Below are 27,871 nucleotides of genomic sequence, written 5' to 3'. Positions count from 1 at the left end.
TCGGCAGGAAGGATACTCAGAAGCCAGTAAATTGAAAATACTTTTACATCATTCAAAATGGGAACTTGTTAAAATTAAGGTCTGGTAATAGGAGGCAAGTGAAAAGACAATCCAGGACTCACTGGTAGAGGAGGATCAAACTGTACAGGGTACATAGAGTCCACCATTATTCAGATATTTCCAGATATTAAGCAAGAGAGAAAAAGAGAGCGGGAGAGAATGTGACTTAATTTTATCGCTATTAAAGCAGAGAATGTGTTTGACAGAAGTACCCACATACTGCAATGCGATGTTCAAAGGTCAATACTTTCTATAAATCTACCTGCAAACACTTTGCAAGAGTGACAGGAAATAAGATCATTCACAGATAGACTTCAGCAGGAAAATGTGTAGTAGATTGCCTATACAGAAAATAATTACATGTCAGCTCATGTGGGGCAAGCATTTATCAGGAGGGCATTGTGGGTCATAACTTGGATCAGAAAAAGCAAAATATCACCTAACATATACATGAGTAGTCCAACTAAAAAATATTGGATATCTGGGACGGCATCCCTGTTAAGACTAAATGTCCTTCTCCACACCCATCAAGTTCTAAAAATATTTAGTCTGGGATAACGTTCAAGGAAAAGGTCGGTCCAGAGATCCTGGTGTTGGATATGAAATCCTGTGGGACTTTGGAGGAACGTAGCTCAAGTCTTTGGACCTTTCAGCCTCGTATTAACAAGTGAGAATAAGGGTATAAGCATATGTTCCTCCCTTCATTCGGTCTGTTTTTTCATTAGGTTCATTCCTTTATTTTGTGACACAACAGTTAGAGTTTAGTGAAGGAAGATATTTTATTTCCATTTATCACTTTTTAAAGCCATTCCACTCTTTTTTAAGAATATTAAGAAGATGGGCTGTATTTACATCAAATTCATTCCATGGAGATCCTGATGCAAATTTTGTTTCAAGCTCCAGATCCCATAACCCTGAAGAAGTAGAAAGCTTTATGAATAGAACACTATGTGCACAAACATCCGCTTGTGATCTGTTGGAACACCCCACGGGTTAAAAAACATGAACACAATTATTTAGCATGGCTTAACATACACTCAAAAAGCCAACACGTTTAACTAACAGAGCACAGACTTGCAAATACACAGAGGAGCAGACAAACAAGTATCCACACAAACAGAACCACCAACACCAATGCACACAGGCCCCAGTTGATAAGCGTCAATGGCTGGGGCATTAATGGGCTTAAATAGGCCAGTTTAATTCATTCACAGGTCTGTTAGTAAGGTAGGACGTAGCCTCAATGTCCCCAGGCAGTACTAGGCCTCAATGATCCCAGGCAGTACTGAGATTCAACAACCAAAGGCAGACCTGGCCTTTCATTGAGCCGGCCAATAAAGACCATTATGGAAAGTACAGGTAGCCAGTCACTACGCTGATCTAAATAAAGAACTGACATAACAAAGAAATACTGAGCCCGACCCCTTTCTCAGCTTACTTTATATAAATATAAAAAGCCTGATGAACTAGGTTGGCAAGGCAATTATCTATGCAATTATAATTTAATTAGTTTTATGACAATAGTCCTAGGAACTGCAGAGGTGTTCTTCAAATCATGTGCTTATTGAAACTCCTTTATTGACTTGCTTTTTTCATTTGGGGCATAGCAGATATTTTACAAGCTAGCAAAAACACTTGGGTTTAAAGTAAAAGTCTAACTTTTTTTATATGAACTCATTCATATAAACTAGTTTATCTCAACTCGTTTCATGTAAACCCAATGTAATAGTACATCACTAAATGCAATACCTTTAACTCTGTTTTTTAAGTTTCGTCTTGGGGTGCTTTCACCGCCGTCACTTGCACTCTCTTCTGATCCAACCAAAGCAAAGAACTCTTCTAAGTTTTCACCTTCTGCTCTTGCCAAGCTGAAATTGCTGAATTTTAAAGTACCTGGACCATCCAACAATATCTGCAGATATAAAAACAAGTATTAAGTACCATTTTGAAAAATGTAAGCCTAATACATAGCTTTACTTACACATGGGGCAAAGATTTCAATACGTTCAACTGGAAACATTATTTCTCCAAAATAATCTATTTTGGGTTCAGGAGGGATTTTTATGTTCAGGATTTTTATTCAGCACATTTTTAGAGTTAGTACGTGCAGACATCTCTAAGCACTGTTGTTCAACAGCACAAGGGCCACACAACTTAACATTCACCCAGGTGTCTTTTGAGGAGATCCCTTCAATCATGTTCTGGGTTTGCCTTTACAATTTTGAATGGGCATGGAATTCCCGACTTTGGGTGCTGAAACCCATTTCTCAATCCCAATTCCCTTTAGTGGTGTGGCTATACTGAGGTTGAATCAAGTGTCTACTTCACTGACTAGAGTGGAAGGAAGCCAGTGTAGGGATCACCTTTCTCCAGTCAAACGATGTTTCTTCTTGAGCTCCAGGGCTACATACACACCCAAAATAAAACACATTCTGTGTGCTCTGGAGGTGGCCCATCAGCTTCCCTCTAAGCTTTAGTTTTAAAATGCCCCAATTGCTATTGCTACAAAAAACATTGGCCACCTTGATGAACTTTAGGTCCAGTTTTTGAACTCTACCCTTAACAAGCATTTCAAAATCTAGAGGTCTCGCTGTTGGGACATATTAGCTTTGTCAATGCCTTTTGAGCAACGGTGTACAACATTGGAAAAAATAAAGCTGCAATAATGTGACCAAGTCATTGCATCATTGGTCATTCCTCTGGTGGACACATCTATGATGAAATTTGTGCATGCCAACAGAACAGCGCAGGCACCATTTACTTCACTTTTTTCTTAACTAAAGTGAGAAAGAGTAACTGCACCTTTGGGGTCAGCAGTGAAGGAGCAGGTGGAGTGGGTGAGAGGGAGGTAGAAGTGGGTAGAGAGAGGTGCAGAAAAGCAGCGCATTAGTGAGAAAGCAACACAGAACACGGGGAAGAAGCACACAAGATAGCAAGCAGCACACAAGGGTGAGAGCAACACAGTGGTAGAGGAGAACCAAATAATGGTCAGAGCAACAAAGGGGTGGGGAGAAGCACACGAGGAAGAGAGGAACACAGGGAGTACATGACAGAGAGAACTAACGGTACACAAGTGAGAGCAATGTGGATCACCGGGCATATTGGAGAAAGCTAACAAGGGAGAGAGCGGGAAAACACATGCACTTACATGGAAAGCTTAACTAAAAAGAAAAAAAGTTCCCTTTAGACTTATCTGTGGAAGGATGCAACTCAGCCAGTCAAAGGGATGGTAAAGAGGATATGCTCCAGGGAAGGGACTAAGACAAGAGGGGACAAGGAAAGCCATCAAATTAGAAGCAAGCAAATGAGTGACAATAAAACCAACCAATGTTAAGTAGTTGGTGGGCTGTAAGCCCCTGTAAGTTCTTGGATAGCCAACATTAGGTCATTCGCAATTAGACAGCTTGTGCTGTCTGGGAGGTTAGTCCTAAAAATCCCAGGTCACTGACCTTATCTCCTTATATCTTTAAAAGAAAAACAAATCTTAGGCATGGGGTTAGCAGAGGCCATCCACTAACTATAGGCCTGATTTAGATCTTGGTTGACGGGTTACTCCGTCACAACAAGGACGGATATCCCGTTCACTGAAATAAAAATACCATTATATGCTATAGGATTTATATTTCGACAAACAAGATATCTGTTACCGTTGTGACTGAGTAACCCAGCCGCCAAGATCTAAATAAGGCCCTAAGTGTTTAACAGAAGTTGACCTCTATTTTCTCTGCAATTACCTGCAACACGTAAAGCACTATCCAGTGATTTGTTGCCAAATTATTTAATGATTATTTGGGATGCCTCTCTGCATGGAGCAAAAAGAACTATTGATGGACAGAATGCATAACAATTTCATACATTCACCCCAGTACAGAGATCTGGCCCTAAATCCATCGTTTTTTTGCTCACCATGCCATTCCAGGTTGGACCCAGCCACATGCAAATCAGTCTTGACCCTGTGCCCCGTGGGATCAGTCCAGCCCGAACTGCCAGGCCAGGTCCTCCCTGGACTGGAAACAAGCATCCTAGGACCGGTTTCGGGGTTCTCTGCATGGTGAGCTGTTGAGGCCCACTTCAATACATTTCAAACTCAAAGAGTTAGTGACAATTGATTACTGAATAAAACATTAAAAAGTGGCCCCTTTTAGGGTGATTTCCCTTAACTTTTGCTTTAGCCTTCCTGGTTTTCCGCTGAGCTACATGCTAGCCTTAGGACTTTGAGTGTTTTGGTACTGCCATCTAGTGCCAAAGCCCTGTGCTTGTCATATACATGCTGTTGATTGCTGATTTGAGTTAGCTGCAAGTCCTTTGTGGAGTGGTAAGACATATATTTAGGGAATGTAACTCAAATGCTATTAAGTGGGCCTGCAGCACTGGTAGTTCCATCCATGAAGGTAGCTCTTCAAGAGTACCACAGGTTTGCTACCTATGTGTGTGGGTTTCTGTTACTCAGCTTGGCATTTAAAAGGTACATGCCGAAGTTCTACATGTCTCTTACTACATCTGAGTACTCCCTGGAGGAAGGGGGCAGCGTAGGGAAGAGGTAGGGCATGTGCACATGTGCGCAGCAAGCCCTAGTAGTGTATAACATTGGATGGTGTGTTCAGTACTGTGAGGCCTGCTTCTCGCATTGATTAACATGGGGTATCTTCGGAAAAGCTATTGAGCTGGTTTTCCTAATTGCAGAAGAGTAACAGTATGGTGTTTAGTATCGATGGATTATAATGGCAAATCCTCCCCGGTAGTGAGAGTGGATTTGACATTACTAATCTGAAAATCCCAGTTTTGGAAAGTGGGCATTTCTATGCTCATGGTACTCCGTGTGCCTGTCAACCTGCCTTCAATCCACATCTGGGTGCTGAGGGGACAGCTACATCTGTGCATTCCTGATGGATTCCCATAAACCAGGGGCACTCAAGGGAAACTGCAGACCTCTGACTCCGAGGGCCCTTCCTGGGACGGATAAGAGGGGGTGGAATTGGCACCTGCATTCCAAGGGGCAGGGCCCTGGCTCCACTAAAGATATTGATCAAGCCCCCAAGTGTAAGATGACAGACCAGACTAAATTTGGAGGGGGCCTGTGCATTTCAAAGGTGGCCTTTTGAACTGATCTGCCCCTCAAAGACCATTGTGGGTATAACTACTGGGGCTCTGTCCTCAGGAGTTTAGAGGCGCTTCTGTGGTGGCCTGGGGCTTGTTGTGCTCCAGGAAGGGGACTATCACTTGGTGGATTTTTGCCAGGATGTTGCTGGCCTGCAGTCAATCGCTTCTGGTCATGGCCCAGGGCCCGAAGCGCGCTCATAGTCCACGAGATCCATTTGACATTAAGCATTTCCCCATTTACACGAGATAGTAAGGACTGCGTAGAGGGCGTCAGAAATGGGTGGAAGTTAAAGTCTGTTAGGACAAGGACTGTTCTAACGTATGCAGTAATCACACTGTGCAGAAGAGTGTGCCATAAAGTGAGGAGTTCATGGAGTGCTGGGGAAGTTTGCCGAGTCCGAGGAACCCAGAGCTTGCAATGGGAAACCTGTGCTAGGTTGCACTTCATAGTGTGTGGTTTCTGAGGGGTGTTGGGGGATGTTTGTAGAGTCTGCGGGCCCAAGCCAGAAACCTGGACTGTCTCCGACCAACAAATCGGGAGGACGGCAGGGCAAGACAACACAGCCTCAGTCAGAGGTCGCCGGCACCCTCCCTCCCAGACCCACGCCACAAGGTACTCTGTTGTTGGTAACATTGTGACTGGACCAGAATGGTCTCTTTGTGCCTTATGTGCACCCACAGCTGGCTGCCTGGAGCAACTGCGGCTAGCACCTTCACCTAGGGGGAATCATTTCTCTAAATTGGAAGAGCATCAGCTTCCAGCATTACAGTCTTTTGCCTACAGGGGAGATAGTGATCCCGCACTTGTGAAGGTACCGAGGGGTGCCTTGATGGCCTAATATGGATGGACGAAACCAAGTTACCGTTTTGATCCGCTTAGGTGGTTCTGACAATCTAATCGAAGTGTCGCCAGCAGGCACAAGAGTATCATTGGCTGGGGTCGTTTGAGTGACTGCTGGACTGGGGCACGAGGTGTAGGAAGAACTTTGACTTCTTGAACATTACAAGGTGTGATGGGTATGCGATATTGGGATGTGCTGTGTTTTATGCTAATGTGATAGACGAAAAGTGGAATACCTCTGAACAAGCCTGCACATATGCTCGTTCATGTTGATGTGGAAGGGATAGCTTGGATCAGGAAAGTATGCAAAGAGGTTTATGTCGCTTTTGAGGCTGGAAGAATAGCGGGGCAAATGAATACCTATGACTGGTGCATATATGTTTATGCCTTTCTCCTGCTAATGGGAGAGTTCAGCGATTGAATATAACTGTAAAGCAGCGATGTATACGTCGTTTTGATTTTAATGTGTGTGTTATACAAAGACCAGTGTTTTATACATGCACTACGGAGTCTTTTTGTAGTGTACTCAGTGTGTTTCAGGGGCAGTGGTGTGCCAATACTTTACACTTTGACCCTTAGCATAAGCCTGACTACTCTGCACCAAGCTACCAATGGTGAGCACAGGTTATCTTACGAGTGTATCTTACTCATCCTATCTGCGTCAGTGGGTTCTGGGTGGCTTCAATGCCTAACTCCCAGCCAGAAAATGCGGGGTCTAACAATGATGGTTGGAATGCTTAAGCCAAGAGTTCCCATCAGTAGGGACAGCGAGAGTAGTAAAAGTAATTATCAGATCAATGCAAGCATTTCATCCATCACTTTTTTTCAGTGACAGAAGTGAATCAAGAAACAAAATTTCCAGTAAAAACGTAGTTATTTTCAAAAGGATTGGAATTCCATTTTTATACGGAAAAATATGTCAGCTAATAAGAAGAACTCCACTATACTCTAGAGGGTCATATTATATTCTAGTGCAAGACATGAAATAAAAACCAATTATATCATTTACATAATAGGACACTATCATACAAATGACATGTGGGTCTATGGTCAATATTTATCCAGGGGTAAACGTTGGGGTGGGGGGGGGAGCAATGTCAGTTATCTTTGGAAATCCTCAGGACCCAACTCTTACTATATTTCAGTGTTGGTTAACAAGTCATAGTCAATGGGTCAACTGTCCATGCCGAAATCTGTCACAAATATGTCTTGTATATCTGCCTTTGGTTCTAGTTTCTCAGTGACACTGGGTGCAAGGAGGCAAATCAAGGTGAATCAGAAGTCATAGATTTTGATAAACCCAGTCACCCAAAAGTCCATCACTCAAAATAAACAGGGGAAACAAATAGTGTCTTAAAGGAATCCTTGTAAGCCTTACTGAGACCAGTTATTGTCACAACTGGTCCCTTGAGTCAATTCTCAGGAGAGTGTGACACCGTTGTAGGGGGTTGAGTTGGAAAACAAAAATACATTCCCTAGGATACCAAATAACATGGACATGTATCTCAAAATGGGCCACTTTCATATGAGATTTTTGTCTGGCAAGGACACACAGTGGGGCCTGAGCTAACTAACTGGAACTAAAATTATGAATTAGGATACAAACAATGTAAAAATGTGATATCATTGGAATGCTAAGTGCCACAGAAACGTTTTAAATGGTCTCGAAATAACAGAGACTAGTCTCACCCAATGAGATATCGCACTATGACAATGGTGACAAGAAAAATCCTCTGTCTATGTTGGCATGGAAATTGAGAAATATACAAGCCCCAACAAAGCCAACTATGGAACAGGGTGAATGGTGGAAGAGGTGTGGCGCAACAGCAAGGGTGCCTGACTCCAGACCACGGGGTTCACGGTTTGATCCCCGGCGCCGGAGGCAGGTTAGTCCAGCACCATGTGACTCTGGGCAATAGCTCGCTTAATCTTCCCGACGGCCCCCAGCGCCGGGACACCTCTCCAGAGGTAGCTGTGCGCTTTACAAATGCTGGTATTTCATTTTCATTTCAATGGTGCAATGCAGACTCCTTACAATCATCATCCTGGAACACTCTCTTTCGATCCTCGGTCTTTTAATGTTTGCACACACCTGTGCTTTGATTGTGGCAAACAGAATTGCGGGATCGTTCTAGCACTAGGTTAGCACAATTCCTCAAGGTATGCGCCTAGCAGACTTCTGTCATATGGTCTCTATTCTTCGTTTGCTTGGTCAGGGGCTAGCTTGCTCTGTAAGGGCAGGTCACAACAGGAGAGGTTCTCTAGATCCTACGCTTTACTCCAACTGGTTGTATTTCTGCTCCATTATTGTTTGTGCTCTTATTATCAAGACTTCTTGTTAGCTGGTGTGCATATGATTACCATTAAATGGTAAATTTCTACTCCTTCTTTCATCCTTTTACAATGTGAAATACTTTTTAAAAAACCATGTTCAAAACTTAATAACATGTATAACCTTTTAAACTTTGGTAAGCTGGTGGGACCGAACAGTCCCGCACATCATATGTCCATTGGTGATGAAACTCTTCAAATGTGGATAAACCCTCTCTTGCCCTATGTGGAAATCACCACTTTTGGGAGAAAGGAGGCCCTTGTGTGAAGCACAAGTTTGTCAGGATAGATGGGGAGATAGGGAGGCTTCGATGATAAGGCCTGAAGCTTAATGACCCTACGGGCAGATGTTTTCTCCACAAGGAGGGCTGACGAGGGGTAAGGAGCTTGACAGGCTGATTATGTAGGGGCTCGAAGGGAGCGCACATGAGAACTGTTAAAACAAGGTTTAGATCCCACTGAGGCATGATAAAGGGTGAAGGAGGAAACATATCTTGAAGTCCTTTTAAGAATCTATTTACAATAGAGGATTTGAAAAGAGATGGCTGAAGGGCAACCACAAAAAGGAAGATTTAGAAAACAGAAATCCCTTGAGAGTGCCTAGGGCAGAGCCCTGCTGGGCAAGAGAAAGAATGAAAAGAAGAACCTGAGAAAGAGGAGCAGAAAGGGGTTCAATGTGTTGCTATGAATACCATGACACTAATTTTTAACAACGGCAGGCATATACTGTTTTAGTGGAGGAATGCTTGGTTGTCAAGATAACGTCGCAGACTTCAGGAGGAAGGTCGAAAGCTGTCAACTGCTGCCGCTCAATCTCCATGCAAGAAGTCTCCATGCAAGAAGGAGAAGAGTTGACAGGGTCGGTGGAGGACTCTCCCCTGCTGCTGAAACAGTAGATCTTACCAAGGGGGTAGCCTGATCAGAGGAGCGATGGCCATGCTCAACAGTTCGGGATACCAGACTGTTTCCAGTCCAGAGCCAGAACAATGACTTTGGCCCGGTCGTTCCTGATCTTCTTGAGAACTCTGGGCAGAAGTGGTATGGGCAGAAAGGTGCACAGGAGGCCTGAGCTCCACTTGAGATGAAAAACATATCTGAACGAGAGCCACCTTGGAGACTCCAGTGTGCAGGACTGCTGAAATTGCGCATTCTCAGTGGTGGCGAACAGATCTAACCAAGGATGTCCCCACGGCTGAAAGAGACCTGGCACTACCTCCAGATGGAAATGCCATTCGTGATCCGCTAGGCATCTTCGGCTGAGTTCATCAGCTCTGGCATTCAGAGAAACCGCCAGGTGTTGAACCACCAGGGATTTGCCCTGAAGTTCCAGCCATGTCCAGAGATATAGGGCCTCTTGACAAAGGGTCCATGACCTCACCGTGCCGTTTGTAGCAGTACCACATGGCGGTGGTGTTGTCCGTGAACATCTGCCCTAGCCTACCCTTGATGGGGGGCAGAAAAGCTTTCAATGCCAATTGGGTCAACAGAAGCCCCAACAAGTTGATGAGGAGTCCGAATTCCGCCAGAGACCAGAGTCCTCTGATCTCCTCCTCTTCCAGATGGCCACCCCATCACAGGATTGACGCATCTGTCACTACCGTCAGATCTGATTGGGGAAGGGAGAGGGGACTGCCATTGACCCATTCGCGGTTCATTAGCCACCACTTCAGATCTTTTACAGTTTCCTCCGAGATCTGGACAATATCGGAGAGATTCCCCTGATGCTGCGCCCCTTGGAGCTTCAGGTCCCACTGCAGAGCCCGCACATGACCAACATGTGTCACCAGCAAGATGCAGGAGGCCATGAGTCCCAGCAGCCTCAGAGACAGTCTCACCGAGATCCAGATTAGAGGCTGAAACATCAGTATCAGTGCCTGGATATCCTGGACTCGTCTTTCGGGAGGAAAAGCCCAAAAGTCCACAGAGTCCAGAACAGCTCAGATGAAAGGGAGCGTCTGAGAGGGAGTCAGGCGTGAGTTTGGCACAATGATTGGTAAATCCAGCGAATGCAGGCGGTCCATCGTAGTCTGGAGGTGGGAGACAACAGCCTGGGGCAAGCCCGCATTGGACAGCCAGTCTTCGAGAAAGGGGAAAACTGGCACCCCTAACTTCCACAGATGATTTGCGACCACTTTCATCAATCTTGGAGGGAAGGCCAAAGCGAAGCACAGTGAGGTGAAAGTGCTTGTAGCCAACCGTGAGCCACAGGCAACTCCTGTGGCCTGGCAGGATGGGAATGTGTAAGTTGGCATCTTGCAAGTCCAACGCTACCATCCAGTCTCCTGGGTCCAGAGCAGGAAGGACCTAAGTCAGGATGAGCTTCATGAACTTCTTCTTGAGGAAGTAATTGAGAGGACGTAGGTCTAGGATAGGATGGAGGCCTCCATCTTTTTTTAGGCAACAAGAAGTAGCGGAAATAGCAACCATGGCCCACTTCTGGCATGGGCACCCTCTCTATGGCTCCCTTGGCCAAAAGCGCTGCAACTGCCTGGTCCTCCGTCAGCCAGTCATAAGATGGTGGAATGAGGGAAGCGGTAGTCATGAGGGGGGGGGGGGTAGCCCCTTCGGCGAGCTGCAAACCCACCTGTCTGATGTTATGGACAGCCAGCAGGGCAGGTGATGGTAAATCATGCTGCCAATTGGGTGCCCATGATGGTATGAGGGCAAATTAGGAGGCTTTGGAGGCTGCAGCTGCCCAACTGCCGGCTGCCAGACTCATAGGGTCTGTGGGTACTGCAGCCTTGGCCACGCAGAGGCTGGGGAGCATGCGCGGTGCATTGCATTGGCTGAGAGGGTAGGGATGCAGTTAGAAGCCCCTTCCGTAGCCACTTAAGCATGAAGGTGGATTGTGGATGATGGAGGCCATGTAAAGGCCCAAGGACCTGTCCGAAGCTCTACTGCCCTTGAAGCACTCTAGCATCGATTACACCTGGTCTCCGAAGAGACGGGAGCCATCAAAGGGCATGTCCATAAGAGAGGACTGTACATACCCAGAAAAGCCAGTCGTTCTCAACCAGGCTTGGCACCATGAGGCCATCGTAGACGAAACCGCTCTGCCTAGTGAGTTAGTTGTGTCCAGCCCACATCATATAGTGAACTTTGCTGCCCCTCTCCCATCAGCAACAGGATGAAAAACGATGGCTCCTCTAGGACTGTTGGCAGCACCTGCGCAACCGCATCCCACAGGGCATGGAAATAGCAGCCCAAAAGACAAGCGGTGTTTACAGACTGCAATGACAGGCTGGTAGAAGAAAAAATCTTCTTCCCCTTGGATTCCATGTCCGGGGGTGCAGTAAGTAATATGCCAGGATTTATATGTGACAGAGGCTTGGACCACCAAGCTCTCTGGGGTAGGGTGTAGGCTGAGGACATTTGGGTCCCTTGCAGTGGGGAGATGGCAGTGGGCAATCGGTCTATTCACAAGAGCACCTGTGTTGGGCTTGGACCAAGTCCCAAGTAGAACATCCTGAGGGCTTCGTTGAACAGGAGTAGCAATTCAGAGGGAGACACTCCCAGTTGCAGCACCTCAGTCAAGACGATTGTCTTGACTGTCACTAAGGGTAGACTAAGGTCAAGGACCTCAGCCACCCTCCGTACCACCATAGCGAAGGCTGCTCCCTCTTCCATAGCCACGGTAGGGAGAGAAATAATGCCAGTATCTGGAGAAGTGTCCAGTCCACTGGCTCCACCCAGATCCTCACCCCAGTTAATTTCTCCTTTCTCATAAAGGCTGGTGTCCTTCAGGGTCCAGAGACCCCTTCCATTCCTCCCCGAGTTCTATCCCTTAAGAATAGGGCTCAGGCTCCGGCCTGGACGGCATGGCTGCAGTCTGCACCAGACGATGCCCCTCTGTGTCAGAGCCAGGGATGGGGATGGCAATGCTGGCACCATCGGCCTTGGGACAGGTGCTGGGGAAGGTCACGATGGTAAGACCTACGCCGAATGAATCCATCTGTGGATCCCTGGGGCCCAGCTGGTACCGGAGCCGCCAGCGTGATTCCGGCAGCGGCCCCTTCTAGACCTGCAAGGCCTAAATGCGCGCAAGCGGGAATGGGCCACCCAAATACGAGGTGCATGGCCTCATAAAACTCTTGGAGTTGGGCAGAGCTCACTCTGGCTCCCGGAAACTCGGGGAGGCCCGGTATCGGCCCAGGTGCTGGCTCACGTTCGGAGCCAGGCCTTAAGTGATAACACTCCCTTGTCTTGTTGGCCAATGGATTTGGAGAAGTCGCTACAATTTCTTCATTTTGTGGGACCTCAACTTACCAGAATGGCTCGAAGACTTGCAATGTGACGACGACTTTGGTCTCTGCGACCACTTTCAGGACCTTCCTCTCGACCAGGACCTTGATCGTTGCAGCATCGCATGTCAAGCCACCCGGAGCTTGAGAGATCCCTACCTCAAGGCCTTTGGATGAATGGCGTGGCAGTCCAGGAAGGCCTTGGTCATGGTCTCGCTCAAGGCAACATAGGCAAACGAGGTGCGGGTCCGTCAACAACATCTGTCAGTGACAGGCGCCACAGGGCTTTAAGACGGCCTTTTTGGAAGTCTTTTCTTCCACACCAGGAAGTAAAACCTAAAAAAAGACTTTGACAAACGTTGAAAAAACCTAGTCCAAAAATGACTAAGGGGTAGCTCTTCCCAGATCTGCCCCGACTTGTGCGGAAAGAAAGGAACCGATGTCAGAGCACCTGGGTGGCGCCTATATAGGCACCACAAACTTCACCTATGGCACGGACGATGATGATGCGCCACGTGGAACCAAACAACATCATCTACCGGTGCTCAGGGATACTGCTCACGAAAAAGATTCCAGATCCAGTTTGATGCCTGAGGATAGTTCTAAGGTAATAAATCGGATGCTAGAAGTATCTATTAGATATACAACGCACATTCTTTAGATAAGTTGACTATTTTTGTAGGTGGGGACCATTAGGGCTCCAGAGAGCACAGAAGGCGAGTGGAAATATGGGGGGATTGTGGGAGGACGAGAGGGGGAGAAGACAGAGAAAATTCCAATATACAGTCACACATTATAATACAATACACAGTCTATAATTAACACGCCTATCTTTGTAGGCTGTGACATGCCTTTCTCCAGTGTGAAGTGGGAGGAAAAGAAGATATCTCAATATACAGTCTATAAACATCCTGCCCAGCTTAGTAGGCTGTTATAACAAGATTAGGTGTTGCAACGGATTATTTACAGATTCCTAGGCGGACGGGCCACTTTTTCTACCCAAGACAATATCAATAACAAAAAATGTGTGACAAGTACAAGAGTGATAGAAAACAATTTAATGCAATACTTGTCTAAATTGCAAAAAGTAGATGGCTCCTTGCAAGCGCTAACTGAAAAATGTAAAAAAAAAATTATATCCAAACAATCTACAGCACATAACATGGTAACCATACAAGCCGACAACAAAAAAATTCGCTGATGGAAAAACAGCAATCAACCTGAATGGAAGAAGACACAATCTCTTTGTAACATCACTGCATTTGGCGCTAAATTACTGAAGAAAAATACCCAATTGTTAACAGCTGCAGGATAAGATGTTTTTTGGTCTGACGACATTATGTTTTACATCACTAGCTGTCAAACATGCCTGCCTAAGAGGCTAATTTGAGCTGTGCTGTCAGAATGCCAGGACTCGGCACCAGAACTTATTTTAGAGCACCGGGACTTAAAGGAGATATTCAGTACAAAATAAAATACTGTTCTCTTGCTCCATTCATACATCTACAAAAAATCACTTTCTGTATTTTAGGTGAAGCTGAGTAGTACAGTTTCCCAACAGAAGTAATGCAACATAACCCTGGTGAAATAACCACCACAGGGTGTCTGAGCTGTGAAACAGTAATGTTTGTTAACGATATGCAGAAAAGACAAAAGGACCACCAGTGAACATCAGCCACCGGAACAGACTTGGTAAGAGAAATAGAAGCGGCCATGGCCATAATGAAGCGAACACGAATGCCATCAAGAAAGTATTTTGTGATAAGGAGAACCCAAAGTGAAACGAAATGCTTGGCCATCACTATGCCTTTCTTGGCTCCTCTGCCTTTTGCAGATATGTACTGCCACCTTGCATGACTGGCAGCACCAAGCTTGCATCAACAATACCACAAGGTCCATCAGTGTCTATAAAGTATCCTCCAAAGGGGAGAGGTCATATATTAAACTAGGGAGGCTGCAATGTGGAAAAGAGGTTGGTCAGAGACACATAAAACCCTCTCACTTGCCCCTTCCTGTAGTGAACTGTGACATCCGTGTACATTTATCCTCTATGGGTAGTGTTCAAAGTGGAGTGCTCCAAGCAGCAATGAGTTTTAATGGACAAATAACTGCCAGGACATGGTGACGGAAGGAAAAAAGTGTGTGTAAAGACAGAGTACGAGAAGGAAATGAGCGGATAGAGTAGGTATCACTCTGTTGACATATTTTCCTTCTCCCATATTTATTTACAACATAAATACATTTGATAGATAGTTTTTTTTTAAAACATGCTCATCTTCAAGCATTTGATGACTCTCAGAGAAATTATGCTGGGAAAAGAAGACCATCGAGGAATGGGGAATTTCCTTCTTGGTGTAAAACAAAACACGTTCAACAAAGCAGATCTCCAAATTAATTTAATGAATCTAGACCATCACAAAAAATATGAATGTACTTACCTTTCCAGGTGTTAGCTCACAGAAGATAATCCCTAAATTATGAATGTGGTATAATCCGTTTACCAAATCAATACCAAATTCTCGGATGACTTCCTCAGGAAGATGTTCATCTTGAGCGATAACAACTTCTAGTGAGCCACCTACATGAAAAATACATACAAGCTTTGGGTAAGTATTCAGATATCTTCATCTAAAATAGATTTACACATGCAATCCATTTCTGACTGTGATTAATAGATAAATGCATGAGCTGTGCATTCAAGCACAGAAACGAGGAACATCAGCATAATCCTTGCTATAGCATCTTAAGTCAAATAGTGTTTGGAATTCCCTGTGCACTGTTCAAGTACAGGTGGTAATTTCAGAATAAAGCTTTTACCCAGTGCCAGATATACTGGGCTACTATATGTCTTGTCAAATCACTCAAATTATTTGGGTCACACCCGCTAGATTTCCTAAACACCAAAAGGAAAATACAGCCTCTTCGGAGAGTAGGATAATTGGCAGTTGCAGGTGTCACTCTGGTAGGCGGGATTGTTTGTGTCAGACAAACTTGTCAGAGAAACTCACGTCTACAAATGATATGTATGGAGATGGAGTCCTGCCCCCTACCCAGTGTGAAAACACAGTGGTTGGCATTTTACAGTATTAGGCTAAAAATAACATGCTTTAGAAACATTTCTTGTATTATAAACATTGCAAAAGAAACAATTGATGGACGGAATGCTGGACAATGCAAACATTCACCCCCAGTCACGAGGATCTGGGTTTAATCCATCATTCTTTTGGTCACCACACCACCTCAGTTTGGACCTAGCCATATGCAAATTAGTCTTGACCCTTTTCCTTGTGGGACCAGTCCAGCCCGAACTGCCAAGCCAGGTCCTCCCTGGACCGGAAACCAGCATCCTGGTACCGGTTACAGGGCATCACCCTTCATCAGTCAGGCTAGCTTGAATTCAGTGGTTAGTGAGCACGGGACCCACGTCTGGGCATACCCTTCCCACTTAGGGTGACATATGAAATTTGCAATGCAAATTGTTTTTGCATTTGTCACCCCGAGTGGGACGGGTATGCCCAGACGTGGGTCCTGTGCTCTCCATGCCACTGGAGTCAAGCTATCCTGGCTGAAGAGGGGTGAAATCCCGAAACCGGTCTCAGTATGCTTGTTGCCAGTCCAGAGAGGACCTGGCCTGGCAGTTTGGACTGGACTGCTCCCATGGGGCACAGGGTCATGACTGATTTGCATATGGCCTGGGGTCAAACTGGAATGGCATGGTGAGCACAAAAACGATGGATCTAGGCCCAGATCTCTGTACTGGGGTGAATGTATGACATTGTTCTGCATTCTGTCACTCATTTATTGTTTTTGCATTTGTCACCCTGAGTGGGACGGGTATGCCCAGACGTGGGTCCTGTGCTCTCCATGCCACTGGAGTCAAGCTATCCTGGCTGAAGAGGGGTGAAACCCCGAAACCGGTCCTAGGATGCTTGTTTCCAGTCCAGGGAGGACATGGCCTGGCAGTTCGGGCTGGACTGTTCCCATGGGGCACAGGGTCAAGACTGATTTGCATATGGCTGGGTTCAAACTGGAATGGCATGGTGAGCAAAAAAATAATGGATTTAGGCCCAGATCTCTGTACTGGTGTGAATGTATGATATTGTTCTGCATTCTGTCCATCAATTGTTGTTTTTGCAGTATTATAAACAGGTCTGGAAAAATTATGAAAATTAGTGCAAAGATAAGCCCCAACAATATTTCCTCACACATCACTACCTTATTGGGCTACAACCTGGAGCAGCAACATTTTAGGCTCCACCCTTTGTCACAATTATGCATTTATATACTCATATAGGACATTATACTCCTTGTATGTCTTATCTTCCTTAATGCGTGTGAAGCATTTAAATGTATTAATGAAATGTAATCATCGTATGGATTAGAGGTTTATATATAAGTGTGCTAATGTTCCATTGAAACATGTAATCATGTCTTCTCTTGTTCACGTTTTGCATTTATTCTCAGTTATACATGTGTATGTATAATCCTGTATTGAAATTCATGTTAAATGCTGAGCTAACTTAGCCCGACTACAGGCCTTACTCGAAATGTGTTTAGCCTTGCCAGTGTGTTCCTTCTTTCTCATGCATTCTCTTGTGTTTCATTAGAGAAAGGAGTATTGTTTGTGTTAGACTTTCGGTAGTGGGGTTTGAAGGGAAGAACTTGGCAGTGATCGTGGAGAATTAATGGTTGAAAGAAGCATTCGGTTACCCTGTCAATATTTTGGTCCTCCATGTTTTGGTCACACTGTTTTGTTAGCATGATATTCTGGAGTCAGTCAATATTAAGGTGAAATACTCTTATAAAGCATATCTTCAATGATTTTAAAGAAAGACGTGTAAGTGTTGCTTCTGTGTGGTAAACTAGCAGCTTTACATTTTTGCCATGTCACTGAAAACCTTCTGTAGGATTCTTATCTACCTAAAAGAACATCCTAGAGGTCCAGCAATAAGGCTAGAGTACACACATCAGACACCAGCAGAGACAGATATAATGCAAGTCATCCACAAATCCAACCTCTGAAACAACAAACATGAACCCTGTCTCCTTATAATGCTTTAGTTTTAAGCTGTCTATGATGCAGTCTAGTTCCAAGCACTGATACACACCCTGGAAACATGCATGTGTTCTGCTCACACATTCCTGCAATGGTTAACCTATTATCTCAACCACTCCTATCAGCATGCCCAGATGCGAACTTCAAGAACCAAGAAATTCCCAAGAAAAGCAATAGGCTTCCCACCTATAGAGTCTCGATGCTCTTCTCAATGGTGAACAAAGGACAGTGAACCAGTCAATCTGTGAAGAGTAGACACTGGACACATCCATTTATTTGAATAATGAGCAAACAAAGTTTTAAAGTCAGTCCCCCTCAGGCATTTTGGCCATCTTGCTCGGAGCCTACTTTAAAGTCACCAAAATGGAAAGCTTAGTTTTCAGATTACATTGCTGCAGTAGATAAGTCAGGCAAACTGTCTCCGGAGCAGAAGAAGATTTTGTTTCACTCTCTGAGGACACCGGGGTTAAAAGTGTACAGCCAAATGACTAAAGCACATGTCTCTGGTGACATTAATGTTCTTGATTTAGCATTATTAGATCTAAATAATTACTTTGCAGTCAAGGTATGTACTGGAATCACAAGATTCATTTTTTTTCAAATGAAACAGGGTAAATTAGAATCAGTACATGATCATGTCTCTGTGTTAAAAGAAATTGCCATTGGATTGCATATTTGGAAATTTGCATGATTTGATCAGTGATCAGGTGGTTATGCAACTTGTAATGAAAGAGTTGCTTACCTTCGGTAACGATGTACCTGGTGGAGACCCAGTCTAGCCGCAGATTCCTTAACTTAGATTATTCCCCAGGCGTCAGACTGGATCCGTAAAACTTTTTCCCCAGCAGTATGGGGGGTGGCGCCGCCAGGCTCCGTCCTGACGTCGTCCACAGAAGTGATGTCAATGGAGCCATATAGGCTCCCCTGGCGTGCTTACGTTAGTTTTCTGTGAAACCTTTCCACGCCACAACGCGGTGCCACTAAAAAAACTTTGAGAGTATAGAAACAGTGTGCCAAAAAGAGTAAAAATCATTGAAACAACAAATTTCTTGAAACAATGATAAGAAAGCAGAGAATGATGAGAAACATCACCATATTGAAAGAGCACTCAACACTTGAAGGGACTGACGGGAGCGAACAGAGCACCCGCCCCAGAAAAAGTCCCACCAAAGCGAAGAGCCACGCGTCCCCCCTGTAAGAGGTAAATGCAGTGGAAATAAATGGCAGAACAAATGTAGGGCAATATGTAACCACAGAATGGAGCTGTATGAAGGACAGTCAGTAACCATATACTGTAACTGTAAAGGACAATATCGGAACATGACTCATGACAAGGGACCAGAAGTGAGCAACAATAGAGGATGCCCACCACACCCCCCACAATGCCCTATGAACTGAAGCACCGTCAAAAGAAGCACAACCCAAACGACTGCAACAGAGACAAGGAGACCCCAAAATAATGGAGAGAAATAGACAAGGGCGGAGGGAGGGCAGAAGAACATGAGAATCTCTATGCCGCAGCACTCAGGAGGAGGAACATGGAAAAGCACATACTCTAGCCATCCAAGAACTAAAATGGCAGAGAGCTAATGTGCCAAAACAGAATGACACCCTGCCCCAGAGGCAGGTGAACTAGAATACCCTTAAGGTAGACCAATGCCACCTGCAAGGAGGCAAGTGGAGCATCCCACCTGTAAAGGCTCTCGCAGAATGGGTAGGACGGGTGGGCGTTAAGGAATCTGCGGCTAGACTATGTCTCTACCAGATACATCGTTACTGAAGGTAAGTAACACGTTCATCTGATAGAGACATCTAGCTGCAGATTCCTTTACTTAGATTGGATACCAAAGCCATACCCCATTGGAGGAGGGTCTGCGACTGAAAGCCACCAAGTTCCTAAGGGAAGTAAACTGTCAAGAACAGTGAGGAAAACAAGGTGGGGACAGCAATGCCAGTATGGCTGACAACAGACCCATAAAGCTCCGCAATGCCAGCGTAGCTGACACTAGGCCACAAAGTAAGAAGTGGAGCATGAGCAAGGGAAGCCAGGTACCACAATCCGTCAGAGGATAGTACAAGTTCACTATCAGCCTGCCAGGGACTAAACAAAAACACAGAACCAGAAGGGTCAGAGCACAACAGCTGCCACAAAAAGAGGGAAACTAAGTATAGGATCCAGAAGTCGCAAGAGATAAAGCCCCAGCAAAGGGACTGAAACAAAATGAGAGATTCAGAACACACAATATTAGCGGCCCAGCATCAGGTGCCAGCAAATGAAACAACAGTAGCAGAAGGCATCCTGCCAAGACATACAAACCTCGTCCACCAGGAGATACATAGATGTGAATCACAAGAATACACGGACCAGACAGTGTGTACCATGAAAACCACACCACTGCAGAGGCCAATGAAGCATGTGCGCTGACAGAGAAGGCTGGTGCAGCAGTAGGTAGTCAACCAGTCAACTTCACCCACAGGTTCAATGACTAAAGGCCACCGGCAAGCCAGACGCATCCAGGATATTTCCCCCAGAAACCACAGCAGGGAAACCCAACATGCATGCCTGCCCCCTCATGTATGTGCACAGCACACAGAAATATATGAAAAAGTCAAGAAAGGAACAACCAAGGGGAAAATAGAAGAGGACCCTGAGAGTCGCTTAAAAGGCACCAACGGCACCGATGTGAACGTAGCAGGACACACAAGTCCATGAACAAAGAGAGCGACCTCAACCCCCTGATCGGGATAGGAAAGGCCGAGTCACCGCAAAACAGACGGGATACGGACCACCAGAACCAGAAGGAAGAAGAGGGAGTCAGTTACCCTCAGACACAGAATGTCTGAAAAAATATAGCCATAGACCGAATGATGCCAGAAAACATCCGGGGATAGAACATGTCTGTTGAAAAACGCAGCAGAGGCCAGAAGGAGAAACACTTGAGCCGTGTGCAGCAACAACAGAAAAACTAAACAGCAGGCCGGAAACCGGCATAGGGAGGTAAAACGCAAAAGGGAGCAGCCCTGGTGAAAACCCTACTGCCCATAGGCAAACCCCAAATAGGGGGTGCCGAGCCTTTCCCAACCCCAGGGAAGAAGAAACTTCCTGGCAATGAAGAGCAGCTACATAATAGCCAACAAATACCCCACATAGGGTAAGTCACATCCCTTAAAAAAATGAGGGACACCTCTTTAGACAAGCTCAGAAGCAGAGGTCAAAAAGAATCATCCTAAACAGCTGGCCCTGCTTCACCATAGGGAGGACAAAGACACGGCTGAACAGCCATACAGACCGTCTGGGCAATAATGTCTTAAACCCAGAGACGGAAATCATAAAAGCAGGGGCAATACTGCATACGAAAACACAAGTCCTCCAAAAGGACTAAAAACCTGGCATTCATCGAAATCCAGTGAGGAGGCACCGGACCGCCGAGCCGGCATGCTCGTCAAACAGATAGACCCCATCAAAGGGCAGATCCCTGAGTCGCTCCCGAACATTGTCAGGGAAACTGCCATCGAGTAGCCACGCATGGCGACGCAGAGAAACTGACCTGGCCATAGCCCGACCCATGGAGTCAGTGGTGTCCATGGCCGACCAGACGGAAAACTGCGCCATGTCACGGCCATCCCGAATAAGTCGGACCAGGTCAGCACAAGGGCCCTCCGGCAAAGAAGGGAGGAGCCGCTTGACGGAGTCCCAAAGGGCAAAAGTGGCCTGAGCAAACACACAGGACGTGTTCAAGGACCGAAGGCCTGAGCTGGTTGAGGCAAAGACACTGCGGCCACACAACTCCAACCACCTAGACTCCCGAGTGGGAGGAAGCAATGGAGGAGGTGAGGAAGAGAGCGCTGCCTGGACTACAAGTCCGTGACCCCTGGCATGGAGGGACAAACAGGCAGAGTCATCTGGAGCTGGGCGATGGTGATGCACAATGGCGCACCTCACGGGATCCCCTGATGAGGGTCTGGTCCAAGTCACCAGAAGGACATCATACAAGGAGCCTCCAAAAGGCAACAAGGGCTTCACATCCACCGCGCCCTGGTGGAGAAGATCCAACAAAGTATCCGAAGGCAGGGAGACAGAGGGCGGCTGCAACTGCAAGGTATCCGCAGCCCTGTGAACCGCCCTCGCAAACTTAGCACCAGCCTCCGTGGCCATCTGAGGCGGAGACAGCAATTCATCCGTTGGGGACGGCTGCAAACTAATCCGTCCACCCAGCGACAGAGGCCTTGCAAAATGCTGAGCCGGCCAGTGCCCCATGGGCCCCTGCTCCATGGAGCAATGAAAGAACTCCGGGGGTGGAGAACCCACTGGGGTCACGTCCTCTACCAACAGAGGAACAGCCGGGGACGGAACCGGCGTCGAACGACCTCGGGACGGCGTCGGATCGACGTTGACAACCCCGGGAGAGGACTCGTCCTCCCTGCGTTGACTAGACCTCCACCAAGACAGAAGCCTGTGGGAAGGAACAACATCGACTGATTCAAGCTCCGTGCTGCAGCCGCCTCCCGTGACGACGCAGGGAGCCTCACAGGGCTGTGCAAAGGCTCATCAGGAGGGCCAGGTGTCATAATGGGATGCCCTTCCGGGCCGTGTCCCGACGTTGCAGGGACCCCGGAACCGGAGTCAAGGTACTCTGTCGGAGCAGAGAACGAACCAGTTGGCGAAGCCCGACCTGAGTCCCTACCCCACTGTGGGGCACAAAGGTGCGCCAGGGAGAGGGGGTGACCCAAAGATGGCCTGCAGAGCCTTGAAATAGGCTTCCATCTGAGACCGAGTCGCACCCACACCAGGAAACGGTGGGTAGGCTGGGGCCGACTCCTGAGGGCATGTGTCCAGTAAAGACCGGGAGCAGCAGGCCCCGACGTCACACTTGTGTGAGGTCAATGACCTCCGTGACTTCTTCCGGTGCTTACCTGACTTGGGTGAGCGATGTCCATGGGAATTACTCCAGGACCTGTCCAGGACAGGAACCTCAGCGTGGGAAGAGGAACTGCACCGTACAGAGCCTTCCGCTGGAGATGGAGACCAGCGCCGATAGGATTCTGACCGGGACATCTGGGCGGACATCAACTTCATCCGTCGTTCCCGCAGGGACTTCGGTTTCAACAGTCGGCAGGCGTCCCACTCTGCAGTGTCGTGGTGTTCACCCAGGCACCACATATAGATCTCGTGGGGGTCCGTCGCCAACATCTGCCGCGAACAGGACGCACACAACTTGAAGCCAGCAGGCATCGACACACTGTTTCCAACACAAAAAGGCGTCGTGAAGGCCTGAAAATAAACAGGCCAGAGGAACCGCTTCTCCCGGATCTGCGTTAGGACACGGAAAAGAAGAAAACTGACATCAGCACGCCGGGGGCAGGGGGGGGCCTATATGGCTCCAGTTACGGACGACATCAGGACGGAGCCAGGCGACGCTGCCCCCCGGCGTGCAGAGGTACTGCTGGGGGAAAAGGTTTTTCGGATCCAGTCGAACGCCTGGGGAATATTCTAAGTTAAGGAATCTGCGGCTAGACGTCTCTATCAGATCCTGCAATTTTGGAGTGGCTTTGGGTCAATGGTGACGCTGCTTTGGAAAAAATTCTCGTCATTGTACACAAAGCAGAGATTTCGAGTAGATGTGCAGCAGCTCTTAAACAGGACATGCAAGAAACTGAGGTTGTGTGGAAGGTAAATAGCATGGGGGGATCTTCCAAAATTGACAACGATAAAAACAAAAGGGAAGGAAGAAGCTAGATGTTACAGGTGTGACAGAAAGAATCATTTGGTTTATAGCAAAAATTGCCCTGCAGTCAAGCAAAAATGCAGAAACAGTGGGATCTTAGGGCACTTTGCAAAAGTATGTAAATAAAAAAATACACGGAGGAAATGTGTAAGTGAAGGTGGTGTGGATGGCAGTAGTCTGATTATGAAGTGGATGGTAATACTTCAGAAAACAATCTAGTGATGAATGTTAGGAATAACCTTGTGTTAAACATTACCGATACCGAGTGTAGTAACTAACCTGAATGTTGGATGAATATTGGTGGGGTGGATGTGAAAATGTTTGCGGAGGATGTGAAAATGTTTGTGGAATCTGAATTGCTGTACACCATCATTAATTAAGAATTGTGGAAATCATCGTTTGCACAGAAAGTGGGTGAACAATTGTTAAAACCTGACATACATCAGGAAGCGTACAGTGGTGAAATAAATGACATGATGGGTTATAGGTGGTTTACTTCAGGTTCAAGAATAGGGAGACTAGAAGAAAGTTATATGTGGCCAAGACAGGTCCACCAGCATTGGAATGGTTCAACCAGAAAATGATACATATCAACTTAGATCCCAATAATAAGGAGCAGGGTTTAGTGCTGGACGAAGGCACTACAGTAAGTAACAGGACGCTGAAACAATTTCCCACTGTGTTTGGTAAGAATATGGGTAACCTCAAATGATTTGAACACAGAAGAATCCTTAAGGAGGATGCAGTACCCAAGGTGCACGAAGTTAGCAAACATGCCTATGCTAGTAAGAGAAGAGGTGTCAAAGGAGCTGGACAAGATGGTGGCTTTGAAAGTCATTGAGCCAATCAAAGCTTCAGATTGGATTTCACCCTTGGTGGTGGCCAGATGAAGCAATGGAATAATACGATTGTGTGGATTTAAGCCATTTAAAAAAACTAAAATCTTTAAGACAGATTTGCTCTGCCAAAGATAAACAAAATGGTCACTTGTCTGAAACATGCTAAATGGTTTTCCACAGTAGATCTTTGCTCTGCATATCACCAGATTTTGTTATCAACTTAATCAATTAAATTAACATCATTGATCATTCCTTTTAGCTGCTCCCGGTTTAAGCGTATGCCATTTGGCCTGTCATCAATAGCTGCTGTTTTTCAGCAACTTATGTTCCAGTTATTTAGCAAGGAACCAGGAGTAACGTTTTTCCAGGACGCCAATTTGGTATTTGGTACAAATAAAGAATAACATGAGTCCAGGTTTTTTAAAGCTTTAAGAATTTTGAAGGAAATGGGGCTTACAGTAAAGCATTCCAAGTGTAAGTTTTCAAAGAATAATGTCACATATTCAGGACACATCACTGATGAGCACTGTGGTAAACCAAACCCATCCTTAGTGGCTGTCAATAAATATGCACCCATTCCAACTAGTAAGGATGAAGTTTGATCATTACTAGGCATGGCTGAGTTTTGAGGCAAAGTATATACCCAACTTTACATAAAAGATGTATAATATTTGCGAATCACAAAAAAAAAACACAAATAAAACGTGGCCTGGAGGGTCAAAATGGCAGTCACACCTTAAGAGTGCTCCGGACCCCTCCGTCATCCGCTCTTTCCACATAAGCCCACCAGCGGACTTTAACATCTCCGGTAGAAGAACCCGACCCACAGACAGCGGTGACACCTTGCCTTGACCACTGAAGTTGCCGCGGTGATAGTCAGACCGGCTCTGCGAGAAACGAGGAAGCCTCATCCAAGACGGTGGATCTGTCACAGCACCCGGAGCGGTAGGAGACCCATTCATGCCGCCCAACTACAGTAGCAGCAGAACATCAACCCGATCTCCTACCCGGGGACTGGCTGCAGCCGCCCTGGGCAGTGTGGAGGCACCTCGGGCCCGGCTGTGCAGCAGACCCCAGCCAACGCATCTTAAGACGACCCAGCAGGAGCGGTCAGGGCATCTATCATAACTGCTGTGCAGCCGCGATGAAGTCGCAAGACCAGGCCCCTCAGCGGCTATCACCGGTAAGGCCCCAACTGCTGCCCGCGCAGCCAGGGTGGTGAAACGAGAAGCACGGCGGCCTTAACCAGAACAGCAGAACCTGCCCCTTCGCCAAGGTGGCTGAAGACCTGGCCACGTTGCCCTGCTGAGGTTGCGGTGAGTAGGCGGCCTATTCCCCAGGCCCACCAGATCCGCAGGGGGTGCGAGGTCCGTGATTTGGCACCCCCCCCCCCAGACACACAGCCTTGGAGGCCGGGGCTCCCGGTGTCAGGCCCCCTGGCAAGAACTTCTGGATGAGCGGAGACCCACTCGAACGGATCTGCAGCACCAACTGTATGCGGTAATCAGGCGGCCTGAGCCAGACTGGGCAGCCAGGCAATGCAGCAGGCAGGGGACTCGAGAGAGACTGTAGTGGGCTGGACCCCAACTCCTGGGCCCACGAGGGGAGCGCGCTGAGCAGTCGGGCACCGTTACCCTTCCGGGGACAATCTAAGACTGTTCCACCGACCACACCGACAATCAGTCCGCTTAAGGCCTTGCATACCAATTGTACATCAACTGGCCGAGGGCCGGTGACTGTAGACTCAAGGCTAACTCCTCACATCACAGCGGCAGCCCGCAGAGAGGTCCCTTGCAGGGGCCCGGCGTTCTGAAGGGGAGGGAGGAGGAACCCCAAACCCTCATCAACCCAAGACCACCCATTGAAGCCTGGGAAAACTGAGTGAGTGGCGCAAGGCCTAGGTCTCCCTAAAGACCTAACAGGCGTCCAAAATCGCAAGCGTTACCCCCGCCTTAAAGTGATAAGGGACCCTCCCTGTCGGCTGAAGGGCCCCTAAAGCACCTGTACATCAGCCCAGATTTGCACTAGAGACCGGTCTCCAGCTCCGGGCCAGAGCTACCAAGCGACCCAGAGATACTACTGAGAACGGGTCATCCATCTCGTCTTCCTGCTATCACGGGAAAAGGCAGAGGCCTGAAATCAACTGCAGCGCAAACCAAAATGGACCATTTCACCTTAAACAAACCCAGGCCCATAGAGGGTGCCACGGAGAAGCCTACTCTCCCCGAAAAGGGCCTTTCCACAATCCTCATGGCCATCAGCTCATCAGACGACTCAGTTGAAAATAAAATCGGGGAAGTCGGAGTGGATATGGCCCTCATTCGACAGGACCTCCTCAACACCACTGCCCGCATCACAGAAGCGGAATCCCGTCTCTCCACTGTCGAGGACGACGTCCAACAGCTAGAAGACCAAGTAACCCAACTGTGGACCCACACAAAAGAACTGCACAGGAGAGCCAAAGATGCTGAAAATCGCTCGGGCATAACAACCTTCAACTGGTGGGTTTCCCCGAAGGAATCGAGCAAGGACAAGCAGCGAGCCTCATCGAGAATTGGGCCAAGTCCTGGATGCCAGATGGCACACTAGCAACTTGGTTTGCTGTGGAACAGGCACAACAATCCTTGGCGCCCAAACCACCGCCAGGCGCCCCGCACTGGCCTATTATTGCCAGGATCCTTAACTTTAAAGACAGGGATGCGATCTTAAAAGAAGCCCGCACCCAGAGCACCCTGTCCTACCAAGGGCACACTATGATGGTCATCCTGGACTACATGAAAGAAGTCCAGGCACAACAGCGCTCATACATCGACGTCAAGCAAAAACTATGCACCCTTAATCTTCAATATTGACTTCTCTTCCCTGCCTGCCTATGGGTCGTTTTCCAGGACAAAACCCACTTCTTTGGCCTGGACCTGGCTGACTGAGGAGCGTTCCTTCTAGTCTCGGCCCACAACCTCCCCGCCGAAATCCCAAACTGATAACGGTCCACCAACGTCTCCTGGAGCCCAAAGACGACGCACATGCTCTCACAGAAGCCACGGCACCCGAAAGGTCGCCTCGGCATCGCCCACCGCAGCCAACCACTGATCTGACACCCATTTGGTAGCATCACAGTCCCAGTCACAACAACGAGAACTAAGCCGATCCTCGGAACGCCCGCTCGCCGGAGGAAGCCCCCCATGACTCTGGACACTGCATCCACAGATACAGATCTTTCCAGAAGCCCGGCGATCTGATGACAGGCGGTTCATCCAAAGCGACACAAGTAGAGTACGGCCTGCCTGGAGAACGGGGACAGTCGGTTCCAATAGCTCAGTAGCATCAAATAGTTTACACCGATGCAATGACAATATCCTGATTTAAGGCCCTAGTGAAAAAAGTGATCCATTGGATTCGCAACAAAAGGGGATGCCGATCAATCATAAGGGAGGACATTACAAACGTCAGAAGATTCTCAGTAGGAAATCTTGAGAGGGATTACATAGGTGTGGCTTTTAGGGACGTGGCCCTAGCAGAGGGCCTAATTGCATTAGAATTGCGCTTTAGACCAGACCCAGATCTCCAAATAACTTTAAAAATGAAACCCTCCCTGTTACACACTGGACATACCCGTCAAAAGCCAACTAAATCGGCCCCCCAGTGTACTGAAGCCCAATTCCAGTGAACTTGTTAGC

The 27,871-nt window shown here is 47.2% G+C and overlaps 1 protein-coding gene across 3 annotated transcripts in view; it reads right to left on the bottom strand.

Annotated features, from left to right (window-relative positions):
* Positions 1 to 27,871, bottom strand: part of ULK4 (unc-51 like kinase 4) — a 1,725,799-nt gene that overhangs the window by 1,455,997 nt on the left and 241,931 nt on the right. For all 3 annotated transcript variants that reach the window (XM_085631567.1, XM_085631566.1, XM_085631568.1), the window contains 2 exons: positions 15,012 to 15,151; positions 1,810 to 1,972 (listed from right to left, as the gene is read on the bottom strand). Coding sequence is in view for 2 of the 3 variants with exons in the window: in XM_085631566.1 (XP_085487692.1) it covers positions 1,810 to 1,972; positions 15,012 to 15,151 (303 nt within the window). In the remaining variant the exon portion in view is untranslated. The remainder of the gene's footprint in view (positions 1 to 1,809; positions 1,973 to 15,011; positions 15,152 to 27,871) is intronic.

This window comes from Triturus cristatus, chromosome 10 (assembly GCF_964204655.1).
Source record: "Triturus cristatus chromosome 10, aTriCri1.1, whole genome shotgun sequence".
NCBI lineage: Eukaryota > Metazoa > Chordata > Amphibia > Caudata > Salamandridae > Triturus > Triturus cristatus.
Note: the sequence above shows the minus strand (reverse complement) of the source record. Positions and strands in the feature narration are given on the sequence as shown.